At 38.6% G+C, this 20473-nt stretch overlaps 1 protein-coding gene across 2 annotated transcripts in view; it reads right to left on the bottom strand.

Annotated features, from left to right (window-relative positions):
- Positions 1-3908: 3908 nt before the first annotated feature.
- Positions 3909-20473, bottom strand: part of CCDC18 (coiled-coil domain containing 18) — a 119197-nt gene continuing 102632 nt past the window's right edge. Inside the window, exons 29-30 of one of the 2 annotated variants that reach the window (XM_053590817.1) lie at positions 16058-16525; positions 3909-4215 (exon numbers count right to left, since the gene is read on the bottom strand). In XM_053590817.1, coding sequence (XP_053446792.1) covers positions 4201-4215; positions 16058-16525 — 483 coding nt within the window. In that variant the 3' untranslated portion in view covers positions 3909-4200. The remainder of the gene's footprint in view (positions 4216-16057; positions 16526-20473) is intronic. The other variant, XM_053590818.1, reaches the window with a different exon arrangement.

Here is a 20473-nt window from a genome sequence, read left to right as displayed (position 1 = left end):
GGGCTCAAGCAGTCTCTTGTGTCAGCCTTCCCAGTAGCTGGGACTATAGGTGCCTGCCACAACACCCAGCCATTTTTAGAGGCAGGGTCTTGCTCTTGCTCAGGCTGGTCTCGAACACGTAAGCTCAGGCAATCCACCTGCCTCAGCCTCCTGGAGTACTAGGATTACAGGCATGAGCCACCACGCTTGGCATGGATATTTTCTTTTTCTTTTTAGAGACAAGAGTCTCACTTTGTTGCCCTTGGTAGAGTGCCATGGAGTCACAGCTCACAGCAACCTCCAGCTCTTGGGCTTAGGTGGTTCTCTTGCCTCAGCCTCCTGAGTAGCTGGGACTACAGGCCACAACGCCTGGCTATTTTTTGTTGCAGTTCGGCTGGGGCTGGGTTTGAACCCACCACCCTCGGTATACGGGGCCAGTGCCCTACTCACTGAGCCACAGGCACTGCCCTGGATATTTTCTATTAATCTGTATTCAAGTCAACTGACTTTTTTTATCTTCTCCCTCCTGCTGTTAAACCCATATTGAGAATTTCATTTCCTTCTTTCTTCCCTCATTCCCTCTCTTCCTTTTGTTCTTTTTTCTTTTTGCCCTTTTATCCAGGAACACACACTGGGAATTTTAAAATTTCAAACACTGTACTGTTGGGTTCAGAATTTATTTTGGTTGTTTTATAACAGTTTCTATTTGTCTGCTAAGATTCCACCCCATCTGTTTCTTCATTATGTCCATCTATTCCTTTAAATCCTCAAACAGTTACAGTCTTTGCTAATTTAACATCTGGGTCATCCTGGGGTTAGTTCTACCAACTGCCTTTTCTCTAAGTCATGGGTCATATTTTTCTCTTTCTTCTCATGTTTAGAAAGCTTTTATTGGGCGGTGCCTGTGGCTCAGTCAGTAAGGCGCCAGCCCCATATACCGAGGGTGGCGGGTTCAAATCTGGCCCCAGCTGAACTGCAACCAAAAAATAGCTGGGCGTTGTGGCGGGCGCCTGTAGTCCCAGCTACTTGGGAGGCTGAGGCAAGAGAATCGCTTAAGCCCAGGAGTTGGAGGTTGCTGTGAGCTGTGTGATGCCATGGCACTCTACCAAGGGCCATAAAAGTGAGACTCTGTCTCTACAAAAAAAAAAAAAAAGAAACCTTTTATTGAAATACAATATTAATACATAATAATGATTTTGCATCTCTGGATTATTTTGTCTTCCTTTAAATGGTGATGAAGTTATTTACTGGAAGATCCTCTTAACTGTCTCAGACTTGGTTTTATCCTTTGCTAGGTTGAGTTGAATTTTGGTTTTGATTTAGCTCTTTGGTGTATCCTTTACTCGATGGTTTGGTTTAATTCCTAAAGTTGGAGATGCTCAGCAAACTTTCTATGGCTGGGCCAGACCTCCACATTTCCCAGTATTGTGCAATTCCTAGTATCTCCTTTCCATTCAGTCCCATAGTTGCCATGCTTTATTAAGTCTTGCAAATTCCCATCCAACATATGTGAAGCATCCCTTTGCAAAGGACTTGAAGGAAACGCTTAGTCATCTGTGGCTACATTCTCTGAAAAGCATCCTCATCTCTGTTGTTCTGTACCACAAATTCTTGCCTTGAACTCTGATATCTACTTGCTCAGCTCAGCATAATCTGAAAGCCTAGGCAAATGGTATAGCTAATCTTAAATGTTTTCCTTCTTTCAGGGATTAAAGTCTTGTGCTACCTGTAGTTCAATACCTGGAGTTACCATGCATATTTTGTCCAGTTCTATAATTGTATAGGATATGAGGGTCAGACTAATACCAATTATTCTATCATGGCTGAGAATGTAAGTTTACCTACTCAAAGTCTATGCTCTTTATCACTGTAGTAAATTACCTCTATACTGGAAGAAAATGGTAAATGGAACTAAATTCTAAATAACGTGACAAACAAGGCAATGAGAAAGCTGAAAGGATAAGAGGTTATTGTCAGAGACTGAGGATGCTGGAATGTAAGACTTCACACCAGTATCTTGTTATCATGTGTTTTATCTCTGAAGTCTGAGATAGGAGGGAAGAAAAATATGAAAGTACACTGCCATAGGTAGGTCTAGAAAGATGAATGATATCAAGGTAGATTGGATCTGAAGATCTCCTATGCAGTACCTGGCTGGGAGTGCATAGGAGTGTGGGAGATGGGAGTACGGAGAGTGGTTGCAAATACTAGTATACTTGTGATGAAGAAGGGAAAGAAAGCTAGAAGGAAGAGGTTAAAGTTTGTCAAGAATTGTTGACCAGGCATGAGGCTCACAGCTGTAATCCTAGCACTCTGGGAGGCAGAGGCAGGTGGATTGCTTGAGCTTAGGAGTTAGGAGACGAGCCTGAGCAAAAGCGAGACCTCATCTCTACTAATATTAGAAAAACTAGCTGGATGTAGTAGTATATGGCTGTAGTCCTAGCTACATGGGAGGTTGAGGCAGGAGGATTGCTCAAGCCTTAGAGTTTGAGGTTGCTGGGAGCTATGAAGATGCCATGGCACTCTATCCAGGGTGACAGAGGGAGACTATGTCTCAAAAAAAGAAAAAGAATTGTTAAGAAATTCATAAACTGGGGCCTTAGCCTTGGGATCCAATGAAGCCAAATAAACCCATAAGCTGTTGCCCCCCCAAAAAGAAATTTATAAACATATTAATGTTAAGTTCCTTTTTTTGTTGTTGTTGCCCTGGGTTGAGTGCTGTGGCATCATAGGTCACAGCAACCTCAAACTCTTGGACTCAAACAATTCTCTTGTCTCAACTTCCTGAAGAGCTGGGACTAAAGTCACCTGCTACAACACCTGGTTAGTTTTTCTATTTTTAGTAGAGATGGGGTCTCACTTTGTTCAGGCTAGCCCTTGAACTCCTGAGCTCAAGCAATCTGCCTGCCTTGGCCTTCCAGAGGGCTAGGATTATAGGCATGGGCCACTGTGCCTAGCCTACTATTTAGTTCTTCATGAATAAAAGCTGACAAGACACACAGTAGAAAGACAAAGGGCAAGAGAGGTAAGGATGCTGGTTTGAAAGGCTGACTCAGTGACTTAATTCTTAAGAGTCAAGTCACTAGAAAGCAAAAATAAAAAGATAAACTTTATAGTGTTCCTGAGAAATAATTAAAACTTCTGAATTAGTAACATTAATAGTACTACCAACATATTAATGGCTTTAATGTTTAACTGTCAAAAATATTAACTATTAATACATACTACTTCATAAGGTACATTCATATTATACAAATTCAATATTTGGTGTAAGACATCAAGTCTGAACTCTTGAGAGATTTTTTTTTTTTTTAAGAGACAGAGTCTCACTTTGTTGCCCTTGGTAGAGAACCATGGCATCAAAGCTCATAGCAACCTCCAGCTCTTGGGCTTAAGCAATTCTCTTGCCTCAGCCTCCCAAGTAGCTGGGACTACAGGCGTCCGCCACAATGCCCAGCTATTTTTTTGTTGCAGTTTGGCCAGGGCTGGGTATATGGGGCTGGTGCCCTACTGACTGAGAGAGATCCAACTCTTGAGAGATTTTTAAATTTAAAAGCTTAGATTAGTCATCTTGATTGTGCCACCGAGCTACCATGTATAAATGGAGCCAAAACGAAAACTCATCTTTTGATACTTATAACAAATCAGTTTACGTAGAACATATAACTTTTACCCTTTATGTTAAATTATTCTACCTGTAAAACAGAAATGATAATACTTCCTAGTGTTGTTATGAGGATTAAATGAGGTAATAAATATATCTAGAATAGTCCCTGATAAATAATAAACACTGAACAAAAGCAGCCATTATTAGCATAATTAAAAACCTATGGCGGAATGGCTTCCAAATTCCTATCACTAATTTAAAAAATTAAGTCTTATTAGACGAATAAGCAAAAAAAAAAAAAGAAAAATAAGCAAATAAATAATAGTCTGACAATTTAAATTATTCAAAGTACTTATACATTTCAATGATGATTTTTACATAAAAGCAAAAGGAAAATAGCAAGTTTAAACCAAAATATAATGAATAAAATACATTAATTTTCTCTAAAAATAAAATATTTAGAAGAAATGGCTTTCTTTAAAAATATTAAAATATAAAATTTATTTGAAAGCAATAAAATAACAGCTTCTAAGAAGTATGAGCTACATATAATAAGGAAATACAGCGCAGTACCAAAAATTCCATTTTCTCATCACATCGATATCTTCTTATAATTATAAATTTTCTCCCTGGAATAATAATGCAAAATAATAGATTAATACTTGTAATATTATTATATTGATTTAGCATTAAAAATCTACTATAATAATCAAGAATAACTTAAAGCAAGCATGGGAAATTTAGGTCAGGCATGGTAATTCACACCTATAATCTCAGCACTCTGTGGAGCGGAGGTGGAGGATCGCTTTACCTTAGGAGTTCAAGACCAGCCTGAGCAAGAGTGAGACTCTTCCCTACTGAAAATAGAAAAATTAGCTGGGTGTTGTGGTGGGCACTTGTAGTCCCAGTTACTGGGGAATCTGAGGCAGAAGGATCTCTTAAGCCTAGGAATCTGAGGTTGCTGTGAACTAGCCTCGTGTCCGAGCACTCAAGCCTGTGGCAACACAGTGAGACTGTCTCAAAACAAACAAACAAATAAAGAAACCACTAAGAATGGGAAATATGTGGTAAACTGAAAAACATGAATCAGAAAAAGTCAATAATGGACAACAAAGATATAAAAAGCAAATAATTCTGGTTTGGGAAGGTAGGTGTGAGTGTGAGGTTAAATTAAAATGGTTTTAAAATTCAGAACAGGAGATATGAAAATAAGATATTTAGATATCAGTGTCACATTATGGTTTGATTGATGGCACAGTAAAGAATGAAAGGCTAAGTGAAAGTCAATGAAAAAGAGGGATGAAAAGAAGAAAAAATAGTAGAAAAAACAAAATAGAAATGTTTTTATATAAAAGCAGCACAACATAGAGAAGTAGAAAAATAGAGGGAAAAGGCCCAGGAGACTTTTTAAAAATATGGGTCAAATCTTCTCGTTATACTTTGGTCTTTACTTGGGCTGTGAATTTGAAAATGTTATCGTGTCTCTAGGTATTTAAGTATATTCCTGTTCAAACTTTTTTTTATCTTTAACTATTTTCCCTATAGCTGACTTTCTCATTTCTTATTTTTCATCTTACTGCATGGTATACATACCATATCTTGTAAACTTCTTACGATCCCTTTTTGGAAATAAGATGGATATAAGTAGGACTTCTTATAAATCCCTAATAAACTGTGTATGAACTAATTCATCAATATCCACAGCACTTCTACTATTCTAATTCCAAAATAGAATTAGAATAAGATTTGGATTAATACGAAGTCTCTGAGCTCCCTGAAATTATGTTCTAAATAGTGTACATGGGTAATCTGGGGGGTTCTGAAGCTTTTGTTAGAGTCTAAAAGCAGACCCCTGTTGTGTTAGAGGCTTTATTACTACATGAGTCTTGACTACTAACATAGTTAACCATTAGGTAAATATTTGGGCTGCAACACAAGAAATCAAGCTCATCCCTATTAAACACTTCTCATGTACCAATTTCCATGTTATTTCTTTCTTAAATTTCAGATTGATGAGGGTACAAATGTTTAGGTTACATTGCTTTTATTTCTAAGGTAAAGGTGAAGTTGTAGTTGAGCCCTTCACCCAATGTGAAAACTCGTATTGTACACATTAGGTGATTCCATGTTCTTTGATCATTATCGCTGAACTTTTAAGATTGCACTTTCTGGAGCAGGACTGGATTAAGGACAGTGGATGCCCTATACATAGAACAATAATGGTGCTTAAAATAAATTGCTTAAGAGTCCTTCAGACAAATTGGCTGATGAGTTAAATGCTATCCAAACCCAGCCACCTGGGTTTACTGTTTTTTTTTTTTTTGTTTGTTTGTTTTCTGAAGACAAAGTCTCACTCTGTCATCCTGGCTAGAGTGCAGTGGTCTCAACATACTGCAACCTGAAATTCCTGGGTTCAAGTGATCCTCCCACCTCAGACTCCCAGAGTACTAGGATTACAGCCACAAGCCACCATGCACAGCCTGGTTTTTACTCTTGATGGAAGTGAAACTCACAACATGAGAAACAAATTTAATATCTGGTGACACCTTCAAATTAAACTTTTAGACTTTAGGCTCGGCACGTATAGCTCAGGGGATAGGGTGCCAGCCACATACACCAGAGCTGGTGGGTTCAAATCCAGCCCGGGCCTGCCAAACAACAATGACAACTACAACCAAAAAAAAAAAAAAATAGCTGGGCATTGTAGTGGGCGCCTGTAGCCCCAGCTACTTGGGAGGCTGAGGCAAGATCATCATTTAAGCCCATAAGTTTTAGGTTGTTGTGAGCTGTGATGCCACAGCACTCAACCTAGGGCGACAGCTTGAGACTCTGTCTCAAAAAAAAAAAACAAAAAACTTTAAAACTTCAGTCACTATGTCACAGAAAATGATTATTTTAACAGTGTAGATTAAATCTGAACATAGAAGATACAAACAATTATAAAAAATTCTACTACAGTCAAGAGTAGCAGTGAACGACTTAAGAGCATGTTAGGTAGGGCAGAAAACTCTGTGGCATTCCTGCTTCCCTTAGTATCCTAAGCTCCTGCTTATGTTCCTTAATGGTTTACCCAGGACTTCTCTGGAGCTTTTGCGTGAGTAGCCATGAAAAGAGGTAAGTAAGTAACTGGGTAAGGGTCAGACACATCTCACCCACAATCAGACAAATTACTTTCATATCTATATGACATATTGAGTTTCTTTATAATATTTCATTTCAACAATAGTTTCTTTGGCTTAAAAGAGTTCAAAAATCCTGCTTTTAAATTGGAGACCAATGAAATGCCATACTTAAGTGGGTGAAATAAACTGAGGACCAGAACTAGCCTGTAGATTAAAGGCCTACATCCTAATTCAAAATATCTTTTATATCAACTTCTACAAAATGGTATACTTTTTATTAATGCAATGCACATGAAGCAGTTAAATAGTAAAACTATAACAAGTCAAAGTCTAATTTCTGAATTTTCTTACTGTCCATTAAAAAAAGAACAGTGAAATCAGACAAGAAAAAAACAAGAGCCCTTCAGAAAAAACATTGAGATGTCTTCAGTTACTCTTCCTTTTAATATTGGTTATAATATGTAAGTAATGGCCATTACAGAATTAAAGAAAACTCATAGATGAGCATTTATCAAACATGGAGCACTAAATAGAGTTCTAAACAACCCAAAGAGCCAGTTCCTTATATCCAAGACAAAATTAAGCCAACACAGGTAATGCAATTGAGGCTTATGAGCTATAAGAATTTCACGTGAGCTGAACGTTATCACTACGTAGGGTGGTGAATGCATTTAAAATTCAGTAGAATATCCTGGGAAGTAAACAAAACTTTGACTCCATTTTAAGAAGAATACAGTTCTTTTTTTTTTTTTTTTTTTTTGCAGTTTTTGACCAGGGCTGCGTTTGAACTCACCACCTCTGGCATATGGAGCCAGCACCCTACTCCTTTGAGCCACAGATGCTGCCCAGAATACAGTTCTTTTAACTATTAGCTTCAATATTTTGGACATTTTAATTTGGCATTGAATTTCCATGACAACTGAAAAGGTGAAATGACTTATAATATTCAAATGCATATATATTACAAAGACGTACAGAGTAAGAAATTATTCTACTAATTCTGTAGTTAACTTTTACGCAGTCTGGCAATTGAGTTTGCAAGCAGCTCGGTAAGGTTTCAGAACCTCTCATAACCTCAGGGTCTCACAGCTCTGTTCATGTTGATATGTGGTGGTGTCTTGCTGAGTGGTGTTCATTATTGCTGTTGCCTGTTTTTGTGTGCCATTGTGAGAATGTCAGAGCTTGAATTAAGAGCAAAAACCAAACATTAAATTTCTTGTTAAGCTTGGCAAAAGTGGAAGTGAAATCAGAGACATGTTAGTCCAAGTTTAAGGAAATAATGCCATGAAGAAAACAACAGTGCACAAGTGTTTGAAACGTTTTTCTGAGGGTAAAGCTTCGCTGACGAGGAGAGTTCGGGGTGGCCAATAACGAGCAGAACTGATGAAAACATTGTAAAAATTCATCAAATGGAATCAAAATCATCAGCTGACTGTGAGAAGCATAGCAGACAAAGCAAACATTGATAAAGAAGCAGTTAGGAGGGCGGCGCCTGTGGCTCAGTCGGTAAGGCGCCGGCCCCATATACCGAGGGTGGCGGGTTCAAACCCGGCCCCGGCCAAACTGCAACCAAAAAATAGCCGGGCGTTGTGGCGGGCGCCTGTAGTCCTAGCTACTCGGGAGGCTGAGGCAAGAGAATCGCTTAAGCCCAGGAGTTGGAGGTTGCTGTGAGCTGTGTGAGGCCACGGCACTCTACTGAGGGCCATAAAGTGAGACTCTGTCTCTACAAAAAAAAAAAAAAAAAGAAGCAGTTAGGAAAATCTTAACTGAAAATCTTGGCATGGCTCTTGGATCAAGACAATACACCAGCTCACACAGCACTGTCAGTGAGGGAGTTTTTAGCCAGTAAACAAATAACCATATTGGAACACCCACCCATCTCACCTAACTGGCCTCCAATGACTTCTTTCTTTACCCGAAGATAAAGGAAATATTGAAAGGAAGGTATTTTGATGACATTCAGGACATCAGGAGGACAATAGCTCTGATGGCCATTCTAGAAAAAGAGTTCCAAAATTGCTTTGAAGGGTAGACTAGGTACTGGCATTGGTGCATAGCTTCCCAAGGGGAGTACTTTGAAGGAGACTGTAGTGATATTCAGCAATGAGGTAGTCAGTACTTTCTCTAGGATGAGTTCACAAACTTAACTGTCAGACTTCGTAAGTGCTACCCTCTTAATTGCTAATTGACTAAGCAATTGCAAAACCAAACAACATAATTTGTACTGAAGAAAATAAAAACACAATTATGCCAATAGTAGAGCACAATGGTTAAGTACAGGGACACAGTTTCCTCACCTATATAATGAAGATAACAAAAATACCCACTACAGAAAATTATAGATTGCCATTAACAGGAAAAATGGGAAATTATAGCTAAATGTATCTTTATTTACAAAATATTCTGTATGTGTTGGCCACCTCTTTTTACACACACACACACGAAGTCTCCTCCCCCACTCATGGCAAACCCATCCCAAGATATCTGTTGTCATAATTTTTCCCCTATGTATGGTGACTTGTGGGACATCCCATGTAGTACCTTTTACAGCTACTATCACAGGGTTGTTACAAGGATTAAATGAGTTAATTTGTAGAAAACATTGAGAATATTGCCTGGCATATAGTAAAGGCAATGATTGTTATGATCACATTCTGTCACTTAATCAAATTTATCCTGCATAAATTAGGTTCTATTTATAACAAAAATAGACTCTTGTATATCTATGAATGCAAGGGTTATTGGACTAGAATAGCATTTTTTTTTTTTTTTTGACAGAGTTTTACTCTATTGCCCAGGCTAAAGTCTTGGGGCCTCAGCCTACCTCACAGCAACCTCAAGCTCCTGGGCTCAAGAGATCCTCCTGCCTTAGCCTCTCGAGTAGCTGGAACTGTAAGTGCCAGTCACAATTCCCGGCTAATTTTTTCTGTTTTTTTTTTTTTTTTGTAGAGACGAGGTCTTGCCCTGCTCAGGCTAGTCTTGAGCTCTTGAGCTCAAGGGATCCTCCTATCTCACCCTCCCAGAATGCTAGGGAGCCTCCAAGTCTAGCCTGAGCAGAGGTTCTTAAACAGAGCTACATTATCATTTAGGGAACATTCTAGAAATTTGTGAAGGTACTTTTTGGTTGTTATTATGTTAGAGGAAAAAGGGATATTGTGCTTCTGGCATTTAATGGGGAGGAACAAATGATGTCAGAAGTCCTGTATTTTGCAGGGTTGCTCCACGCGATAAACCTATATAGCTGGCAATTCTACTAGCTTTGTTAGTCTACTTGTGCTTTCCCACTCAGGATAACTATTTCCTATAACGTCCCTGCTCTTAAATCTCTCATATTTTACCCTGCCTTAGCTAATAACCCTGCTTTTTATTTTACTAAGAAAATAAAAGCAATTCAATAAAGAAATTCCATTCTGCCTTCATTCCTACAGTGGATGAACTGCCCTGTCTCTTATACAAGACCAACTCCTTTACTTCTCTCCTGGATCTAATCTCTTAAACCCTACCATAAGAATTTTACTCCTTCTCAAAGGAAAAAAAAAAAGAATTTTACTCCTTCTATTCTCTGTCCTGAATTATCAGTTTCCCTGGCTATTTAATCATTCCTATCAACATACAACAGCTGTTTTTATCTTTTATTGTCAAAAAAAAATCAAAAGACTCCCCTTGGGCCAGGTGCTGTGGCTCACGCCTATAATCCTAGCACTCTGGGAGGCCCAGACAGGTGGATTGCTTAAACTCATAAGTTCAAGACCAGCCTGAGCAAGAGTGAAACCCTGTCTCAACTAAAAATGAAAAACTGAGGCAGGAGGATCTCTTGAACCCCACGAGTTCAAGGTTGCTGTGCGCTATGATGCCACGGCACTCTATCGAGGGTGACAAAATGAAACTCTGTCTCAAAAACAAACAAACAAAAAACCCCAAAAAACTTCCCTTGACATCACATCCTCCTCATTTGTTTGCTTTACTCTTTATCAATAGTTGTCTGCTCTTGGTATTTCCATTTTGTGTCTTCCTTTTCTCTGTTAAACTCACTTTACATCAGGCTTTCATTCCCATAATTATTCTGAAGCCATTTTTTTTGAGACAGAGTCTCAAGCTGTCACCCTGGGTAGAGTGCCATGGTGTCACAGCTCACAGCAATCTCTTGGGCTTAAGTGATTCTCTTGCCTCAGCCTCCCGAGTAGGTGGGATTACAGGAGCCCGCCACAACACCTAGCTATTTTTTTGTTGTAATTGTCATTGTTTTAGCTGGCCTGGGCCAGGTTCAAACCTGCCAGCTGCGGTGTACCTGGCCAGTACCCTATGCACTGAGCTATGGGTGCTGCCCTCTGAAGCCATTCTTATGAAGGTCATCAATAACCTCAACATGGCTCGGTGCCCGTAGCAGTGGTTATGGCGCCAGCCACATACACTGAGGCTGGCTGGTTCTAACTGGCAGGCACCTATAGTCCGAGCTACTTGGGAGGCTGAGGCAAGAGAATCAGTTAAGCCCAAGAGTTTGAGGTTGCTGTGAGCTGTGATGCCACGGCACTCTACCAAGGGCAACATAGTGAGTCTCTGTCTCAAAAAAAAAAAATAAAATAAAATAAAAATAACCTCAACATTAGCAAATAGGAGTCAAATGTCAATCTTCCTTTATTTGGCAACATTTGGCCAAACGATCTTACTCATACTTGAAACACATTGTGAGAAATTATTATACTCCCCTTTTCTCCTGTCTCCCAGATTACTTCTTAGTTACCTTAGTTACCTTTATTAGATCTTTTAACTTCTTTTTTTTTTCTGTTTTTGAGACAGAGTCTCAAGCTGTTGCTCTAGGTAGAATGCCATGATGTCATAGCTCACAGCAACCTACAACTCTTGGTCTCAAGATATCCTCTTGCCTCAGTTTTTCTAGAGACAGGGTCTTGCTTTTGTTTAGGCTGGTCTCGAACTACTGAGCTCAAGCAATCCACCCGCCTTGGCCTCCCAGAGTGCTAGGATTACAGGCATGAGCCACTGTGCCTGGCCAGATCTTTAACTTCTTGAATGTTAAAAATAAATTCCTAGGCTGAGTGCAGTGGCTCACATCTGTAATCCTTGCACTCTGGGAGGCCGAGGTGGGTAGATTGCCTGAGCTCAGGAGTTTGACAGCAGCCTGAGCAAGAATAAGACCCCGTCTCTGAAAACAGCTGGGCATTGTGTCCAGCGCCTGTAGTCTCAGCTACCTGAGAGGCTAAGGCAAGAGGATCGCTTGAACCCAGAGTTTGAGGTTGCTGTGAGCACTGGCACTCTACCAAGGGTGATGAAGAGAGATTCTGTTTCCAAAAATAAATAAATAAATCATTTAAAAAAATGCTAAAAGTGAAATTTTGGCCAGGAAATCCTGATAAAAATCTGTGCCTGTGTTTAAAACTACAGTTGAATTTACTGTGTATCACTTATTCAGCCATTTAATTCATTCAATAAATACTTAGCGGAATATATGAATAGCATCTACTATATACCAGGCTCTGGAAAGAAACAAAAGTGACAAATGCCTTGTCTACATAGAGCTTACATTTTAGTGGGGGAGTCAATCAATAAATAAGGGCTGGGTATGATGGCTCATGCCTGTAATCTTGGCACTTGGGAGGCCGAGGAGAGTGGATTGCCTGAGCTCATAGGTTTGAGACCAGCCTGAGCCAGAGTGAGACCTTGTCTCTAACATATAGCTGGGTGTTGTGGTGGGCACCTATAATCCCAGCTATTTGGGAGGCTGAGACAAGAGAATCTCTCACTCTTTTTTTTTTTTTTTGCAGTTTCTGGCAGGGGCTGGGTTTGAACCCACCACCTCTGGCATATGGGGCTGGTACCCTACTCCTTTGACAGGTGCCATCCAAAAGAATCTCTTGAGCCCAAGAGTTGGAGGTTGCTGTGAGCTATGATGCCATAGCACTCAACCAAAGGCAACATAGTGAAACTGTCTGGAAAAAAAAAAAGTACTAATATAAAATGAAGAAATGGGGCTGAGGCAAAGTAAAAAAGGTAGGAAAAGGTAATACCTAGGATAGAAAGTATAAAATGCAATGTAACATCCAGGCCCTAAGAAGTCATCCGTAAACTCCTTCCCTGGCACTGAGAAGCACATACATTTGGCTCAGTTTCCTAGTGCCAGGGAAAAACAAAGCTTTTACAAGATTCACAGAGTTCATAAAGTAAAGAAAGTCCCCAAAAGTGAGACTGTCTTAAAAAAACAAACAAACATAAAACAAAACAATCAAGTAAATAGATAAACACTCAAATGCACTCTATGAAGAAGAGTTGATTCAACAATTTTTCTTTAGCTTAGATTCACTTTAAAACACTCTCTTAGGCAGTGGCTCGTGGCAGCCCACACCTGTAATCCTAGCATTTGGGAGGCCAAGGTGGTAGGATTACTTGAGCCCAGAATAAGAGATCAGCCTAAGCAACAGTGCAAGCTCATCTCTACGAAAAAATAAAAAAAATTAGTAGGGCATGGTGGTGCATGCCTATAGTCCCAGCTACCTGGGAGGCTGAGGCAGGAGGATCACTGAAGGCCAGGAGGTGGAGGATGCAGTAAGCTATCGTGATGCCACTGTATTCTAACCCAGGCAACAGAAGGAGACTTCATCTCAAAAATTGTTTGGGACCAGCCCCAAGCTATACTGTTGAGTTCCCTCCCAGTGACTGGTGGAGATGAGAGGATGAAAGAAAAGTGAAGAGTCAAGACATGAACAGAAAGTTTTTTTAAAGAGCTGGGTCAGGGTGGCTGACCACTTTCAAATGTGATCGCAGGTGGAAAAGTCCCTTGCTCCGGGCTAGCTGTGTTTTTATTATATACATTAAAAAGGTGTGTATGTGTGTGTGTGTGGGAGGGGAGGGGTTAACTCTAATTTCACGTTTCTTTTTTTTTTTTTTGAGACAGTGTCTCACTTTGTTGCCCTCAGTAGAGTGCTATAGCATCACAGCTCACAGTAACCTCAAACTCTCAGGCTTAAGTTGTTCTCTCAGCCTCCCAAGTAGCTGGGACTACAGGTGCCCTCCACAACACCAGGCTATTTTTTTGTTGCAGTTGTCATTGTTGTTTAACAGGCCCAGGCGGGTTTGAACCCACCAGTCTTGGTGTATGTGGCCAGAACCTGAACCACTGAGCTACACGCCTATGTCATGGTTTTTGCTGGGCTTGCATTTTCTAACCAAACTATTTCTTTAACTAACTACCTTAATTGCATTGATTTACACTTCTTACTTTTATCACTTGTTATTTTTGATCCTAACACAAAGGCTGGGACAGGAACATAGTCCAAATGCAGGACGTCAAGGCCAACCCCAATTAGACCGCGCACACAAACCCAAAGGTGAGCAATCAGGTCCCTGGGAAGCCTTGTGAGCAGTTGGGAGCAGTGTCATAGTGAGAAATGGGATGGGAGGGACACTTTCCCCTCATCTCCCTGAGAGACTTTTTCTCTCCTATGGAGAACAAAGTGTTTGTGCTATTTTCAGCATGTTTAGCCTTCTCTCTTAAATCTTCCCAACCCCTGCGTTCACTCCCTCAGAGAGAGCAGTTCCACCAGCAGAAGGCTGGCCTCTCAGTGCTTAGAGACACTGCTCCCCCCTCACTCTGTGCTGGGAGAGGGGTAAAACTCCAGCAAGACAGTCTCCTCATCTTAAAGGGCGAGATTTTCAGGCTGCCATATTTTGCAACAGATTATAGATTTCTCAGTATGGATCCTGTAGTCTGAATGTGTCCATACTTTTCCCTGATCCACTTCTCTCCTGTCTCAGTTCCCTTTGCCCATCATCTGCAATCATTTTCTTTCTTTTTTTTTTTTTTTGTAGAGACAGAGTCTCACTTTATGGCCTAGGTAGAGAGCCGTGGCCTCACACAGCTCACAGAAATCTCCAACTCCTGGGCTTAAGCGATTCTCTTGCCTCAGCCTCCTGAGTAGCTGGGACTACAGGTGCCCGCCACAACGCCCGGCTATGCAATCATTTTCTTAATTCAATTTCTAACCTACTTATAATAAACAATTGAATATTGGCTTTAACGTCATTAAATCATTATTTTTAGATGATTCTTCCCTTAAGTACTCACATTTCCACCTGCAAAAAAGCAAAAACAAAAAACCTATAAAAGTCAAAGATAAAGAGGCTACTAAATTTGGTTATAAGGAGATTTTTTTCTGACTTTCAAGAAAATAGTTCAGGGTGGCACCTGTAGCTCAAAGGAGTAGGGTGCTGGCCCCATATACCGGAGGTGGTGGGTTAAAACCTGGCCCTGGCTAAAAACTGCAAAAAAAAAAGAAAAGAAAATAGTTCAATGAATTTAATAGTCAAGAACCCAATATAATGTTACAGAGTAGCACTATATTGGGCTCTTGAAGGAGGTAGCAACAATGGATATAGAGTGAATATGAATTTAAGATGTCTAGAAGGAAAAGAAAGAGAAAGAAGCCTGAAGATGTGGGTTGAAAGAGGAAGCAGAACAAATTAGGCAAGAGTATTAAAGTCTTGGAAGGGCATGTCCAAGGGGTTTTTCCTAAATGACAAGATGGACATGTCTTTCTCGTGAAGAGAAAAATAAGGAAAAGAAAGATGAACATAAAGTAAAGAAATATTTTAGGATAAAAAGATAAGAATGAAGGAAGTTGGCCTCGTTCATGCTTTTAAATAATGACATCAGTAAATCAACTTTCCAAAGGTAGATGATATCCAGCAGTAACTTATTCTGATGCATAAAGTCCAAGTGAATGGTAAATTATGGCAAAGTTATGAGAACATTCACCTTGGAACCTGCTTTCTCCTGATTCCTTTTATTACATATTTCTTTTTCCTATTTTTCATTCCACTTCCACATCTGTTTCCCTCTCCCTTTCTCCCCCCCCCCACCGTTATCACATATTATTACCTAGAGAAGTATATACTTTTTGGTATTTGTTATATTTAATGTGTAAAATATAAAAGCTATCTTTTTCAAATATTATTTTCTTAGAAACTTATAAGTTACTTTTATATGAATTTTAGGTTCTTTTTAAAAAAGACTTATTTTTATTTTTTGCAGTTTTTGGCCAGGCCTGAGCTTGAACCCGCCACCTCCGGCACATGGGGCTGGTGCCCTACTCCTTTGAGCCACAGGCGCCGCCCTTTAGAAAAGGTTTTTGATTTTTCCATTAACAGTGTCTGCCATTTCTCTATTCTTTTTCAATACTTACATAATATGGCTATCACTGACTGAAGACAAACACATACAAACAGGATTTTTCGTGACATGGCATGATTCATTTAAACATGTGAATTTTCCTCCAAATAATAAAATGATATTCCTTAGAGATAAACTATTACAACTTATAATGAATGGAACACATACCTGACTTACACCAGCACCTGTTTGCATAGAAGACTTTTTTAATAGTCTTACTTCTTTGTTTATGTACCTTAGCATTCCACTAAGAGTACTGAAGTCATTATTTTCAGAACTATCATCTTCTAGGTTATATTTGAGAGGTTTAAATGAGTCTGACGTCATATAAGTTAGATCCTTATTGTTTTCATCTAATGATGAAGTCTGTTCTAATTGCAGTTTCTTTAAGTCCTGTAGTAATTCTTCAGAAAGATCTTCATCACCACGAGTTTTGAAGCTAAGGTCACTGGCACTAATAGAGCGACGCAGTTTTCTACCCTTGGAAAAAGATACATAAGAATTCTGAGCAAACTTTGAATCTTGGGTATCAGGCGTAGTATCTGTTGGAGATGTAAATGAGGCTGGTAGAAACTTGATGTCTTCTGCCCTTTCATGTCCAGAAATTTTGGCTTGTAATCTGGTTAATTCTGATTCCTGTGGAAAAATTGGTACATAGTAGAGGTACTTAATATATTTTTGTTAAATGAATGAACTACTTAGAAAATCACAGACTCTTAGAGGTCTGGTTAATTCTGATTCCTGTGGAAAAATTGGTACATAGTAGGTACTTAATATGTTTTTGTTAAATGAATGAACTACTTAGAAAATCACAGACTCTTAGAGGTCATCTAAGTCAACCTTTCCCCAATATAGGAATTCTTTTTATAATTTCTGAGAGTTTTCCAAGCCCTATTTAAACTCTTTGCTATTTAAGATAGCTTCACTTTGGCTTCCTCTTTCCCTAAGTGGCCTGAGGTGATCTGTAAAAATGGTTCGCTATTCACTTGACCCAGAAAACCCCACAAAGTCACGCAAGTCAAAAGGCTCAAATCTTCCTGTTCACTTTAAGAACACACGTGAAACTGCCCAGGCCATCAAGGGTATGCATATACGAAAAGCCACAAAGTATCTCAAGGATGTCACCCTAAAGAAACAATATGTACCATTCCGACATTACAATGGTGGAGTTGGTAGGTATGCCCAGGCCAAACAGTGGGGCTGGACACAGGATCGGTGGCCCAAAAAGAGTGCTGAATTTTTGCTGCATATGCTTAAAAATGCAGAGAGGAATGCTGAACTTAAGGGTTTAGATATAGATTTCTCTGGTCATTGAGCATATCCAAGCAAACAAAGCACCCAAGATGCATCGCCAAACTTAAGGTGTCGCATTAACCCATACATGAGCTCCCCCCCACATCGAGATGATCCTTACTGAAAAGGAACAGATTGTTCCCAAACCAGAAGAAGAGGTAGCACAGAAGAAAAAGATATCCCAGAAGAAATTGAAGAAACAAAAACTTATGGCACAGGAATAGATGCAACATAAAATAAATGCAAATAACAGTAAAAAAAAAAAAAAGATAGCTTCACTTTGGGACAACTACATATGTTCATTTGAAATATGATTAAGGTAGTCTAAGGAATTCCATGAAAACTATATTTTCCTTATAGGATTTTCTTAATGATAATTATAATACCAATTTCTAGTCAAGATTGAAATCTTACATCTAACAGTTTTTCTGCAAAAGTATACAGGTATACAATCTTTTGTTATTCTGATACATGTAGACACAAAAAGATTTCTATGAGAATTTCTAATAGGAAATAGATGTATATTAGTTATTATCCTATATATATCCACATTATAAGAAAGTTTTATTGTACTAGAAATTTTTCAAAAAGAAAACTTTAATAAAGTAATTAACAATATTTAATAAATCAATCCTTATTTAAATAAAATTTTCATTTTTATTATTTTTTGTATCTTCCATTTGGGCTCTCTGATTCAACTGTGGGATCCTAGGAATGAGACTGCATACAGTGAAAAACCAAAAAGCCTAAAAATATAAAGATATGACATCTTAATTTTAAAAGCTAAATAATATAAGCATAGTAGTTTCCTATTTAAATACATTCTTGTTTTCCTAAAGGTATCCATAATATATATATTTCCAGGCCTAGCGTGGTAGATCATGCCTGTAATCCTAGCATTCTGGGAGGCTGAGGCAGGTGGATTGATTGAGCTCATGAGTTTGAGACCAGCCTGAACAAAAGCAAGACCCTGTCTATACTAAAAATAGAAAAACTGAGTCAAGAAGCTCACTTGAACCCAAAAGTTGGAGGGTGCTGTGAGCTATAATGCCACAGCACTCTACCTAGGGTGACAGCTTGAGACTCGGTCTCAAAAAAAAAAAAAAAAAGATATATATTTCAGAATCAGTCATTTTTAATGTGATAGTTCCTATTCTTAAGTTTGTTTTCTAAAAGTACTGTATTTATAATTAAAACTGTCATAACAAATTTAATGTGTAAAAAATAAAAGCTATCTACAGTGTGCATTATAAAACGGAAATTTAACATGTATATTTCATTTCTTTCATGTCTTTATACTACGTTAAGTAAGTTTAGTTTATATTATTAATATCTGCAAGTTGCTAGAGTGCCAATTTTTTGCAGTAAATCTTACATTTACATTCTTATAATCATGATTAATAAAGTAGTTATAGGGTTGACATAGATTAGGGTTGTGCATAGCTATTTTTTTCCCCTCTTGTGCATTACCTAGCCATAATTGAGATACGCAGAACTTAGATAAGTAAGATTCCATTTAACTTACTGCTTAACAAGTAACTTTCATAATGAAATGTACAAAGTTACTGAATACATTAGACGTAATTCAGTGTTTTATTAAGACTCAAAGGTCATTGTTGTGACTCTGTTATGACACCTCAGGGCTCTCAGAAAACGGTCTTTGTCCTTGCTCCAGTTGCCCTAAAATACTAAGGTATTAGGGTACTAGAGAACGTGAACTTTGCCTCAAACACTGTTCTTTCTTCTCCCTCACTTCTGATTGATGTTGTCCAGCAATGTAAGTGCTTTCTATTATTAATAATTACTTTTAATTGTTACAGTCGATTACTGTTTCTGTCTTTCTTCTTTATTTCTCTCTCTTATCTTTCCTAACGCCTTTTCAGTCTAGACTTTAGTGCCAGTTGAGGTTAACTTTGAGAGCTGCTGTCAAACAACATGGGAATTCTGTTTTCTGACTGGTATATTGGCTGTTCACAGTACATGTTCTAAGATCTCTATATCTATGGTTCATTTAAGAACTGCTGCTACTTACCAATATTTTGGCCATTTCCTAAGTAGGTGACCTTAAAATTTTCTGAGTAATGGATATGGACAGTCTAGTTGTAGTCTCACAGGTAGTATCTAGCAAGTGAGCAGCAGAGATAACTACTGTGACAAGGATCTTAATTTTTTTTGGCGGGGAGGGGTGTATGGGGGCGGGTAGGAAGGATCTTAATTTTTTTTTGAGTCAATTTTTCACAATGAAGCTTTGTAATTTTGTATAAATGTTGTAAACCTCCAGAAAATTAGGAATATTAATGTATTAGTAAATGCATTAAGAGTGTTCAACCTAAACATAATTTTAGACTGTCTATTCTGCTTTCTTCTAGTACTGTGAATATCAAAGGAATATAAATATTTAGCTTCTTAACTAAAAATATTTCCAAAGGTATTACTTGGTTGAGTTTTTTTGCTTTTCAGTAGCTTTCATTTTTCTATAAAATCACTTACTGCTTCACAACTATCAGTTTGATCTTTTTTAAGGGTTTCCCTGATAACTTTGCCTTCTATACTGGCAGTTTTGAACCAATGTTAACTTTCTTTCTTTCTTTTTTTTTTTAGAGGGTTTTACTTTGTGTTTCTCGATAGAGCGCTGTAGCGTCACAGCTCACAGCAACCTCCAGCTCTTGGGTCTGGGCAATTCTCTTGCCTCAGCCTCCTGAGTAGCTGAGACTACGGGTGCCTGCCCCAATGCCCAGGTATTTTTTGTTGCAATTTGGCTGGGGCCGGGTTCAAATCCGCCCTCAGTATATGTGGCTGGTGCCCTAACCACTGAGCCGCAGGCGCCACCTAATTGTTAACTTTTTAATTTCTATGTATTGATACTAATATTAATTTCAAATTCTAGATAAAACTGACATGATCAATAGAGATGAATAAGTAGCAACAGGCTATTTTAAAAATGATGTCTGTATTGAAATAAAAAATTCTGAATGTAGTTTTGTATTTTCTATTTAATGATATTTAAGGGAAATTACTAATTTGGAAAAATGCTTCTACTTTTTAGGTACATCAAGTATGAAACTCTCTAGAGCAAATATTGTGATTAGATGAATTTACATTTGAACATTTATAAATTATTTCTCCTCTGGTAATATGATATACATCATATCAATAATTTCCCAAATTTAAGACTGGGAGCAGTGGCTCACACCTGTAATTCTAGCACTCTGAGAGGCTGAGGTGGGTAGATTGCCTGAGCTCACAGGTTCAAGACCAGCCTGAACCAAAGCTAGATCTTGTCTCTAAAAA

The sequence above is a fragment of the Nycticebus coucang genome, chromosome 5, assembly GCF_027406575.1.
Source record: "Nycticebus coucang isolate mNycCou1 chromosome 5, mNycCou1.pri, whole genome shotgun sequence".
NCBI lineage: Eukaryota > Metazoa > Chordata > Mammalia > Primates > Lorisidae > Nycticebus > Nycticebus coucang.
Note: the sequence above shows the minus strand (reverse complement) of the source record. Positions and strands in the feature narration are given on the sequence as shown.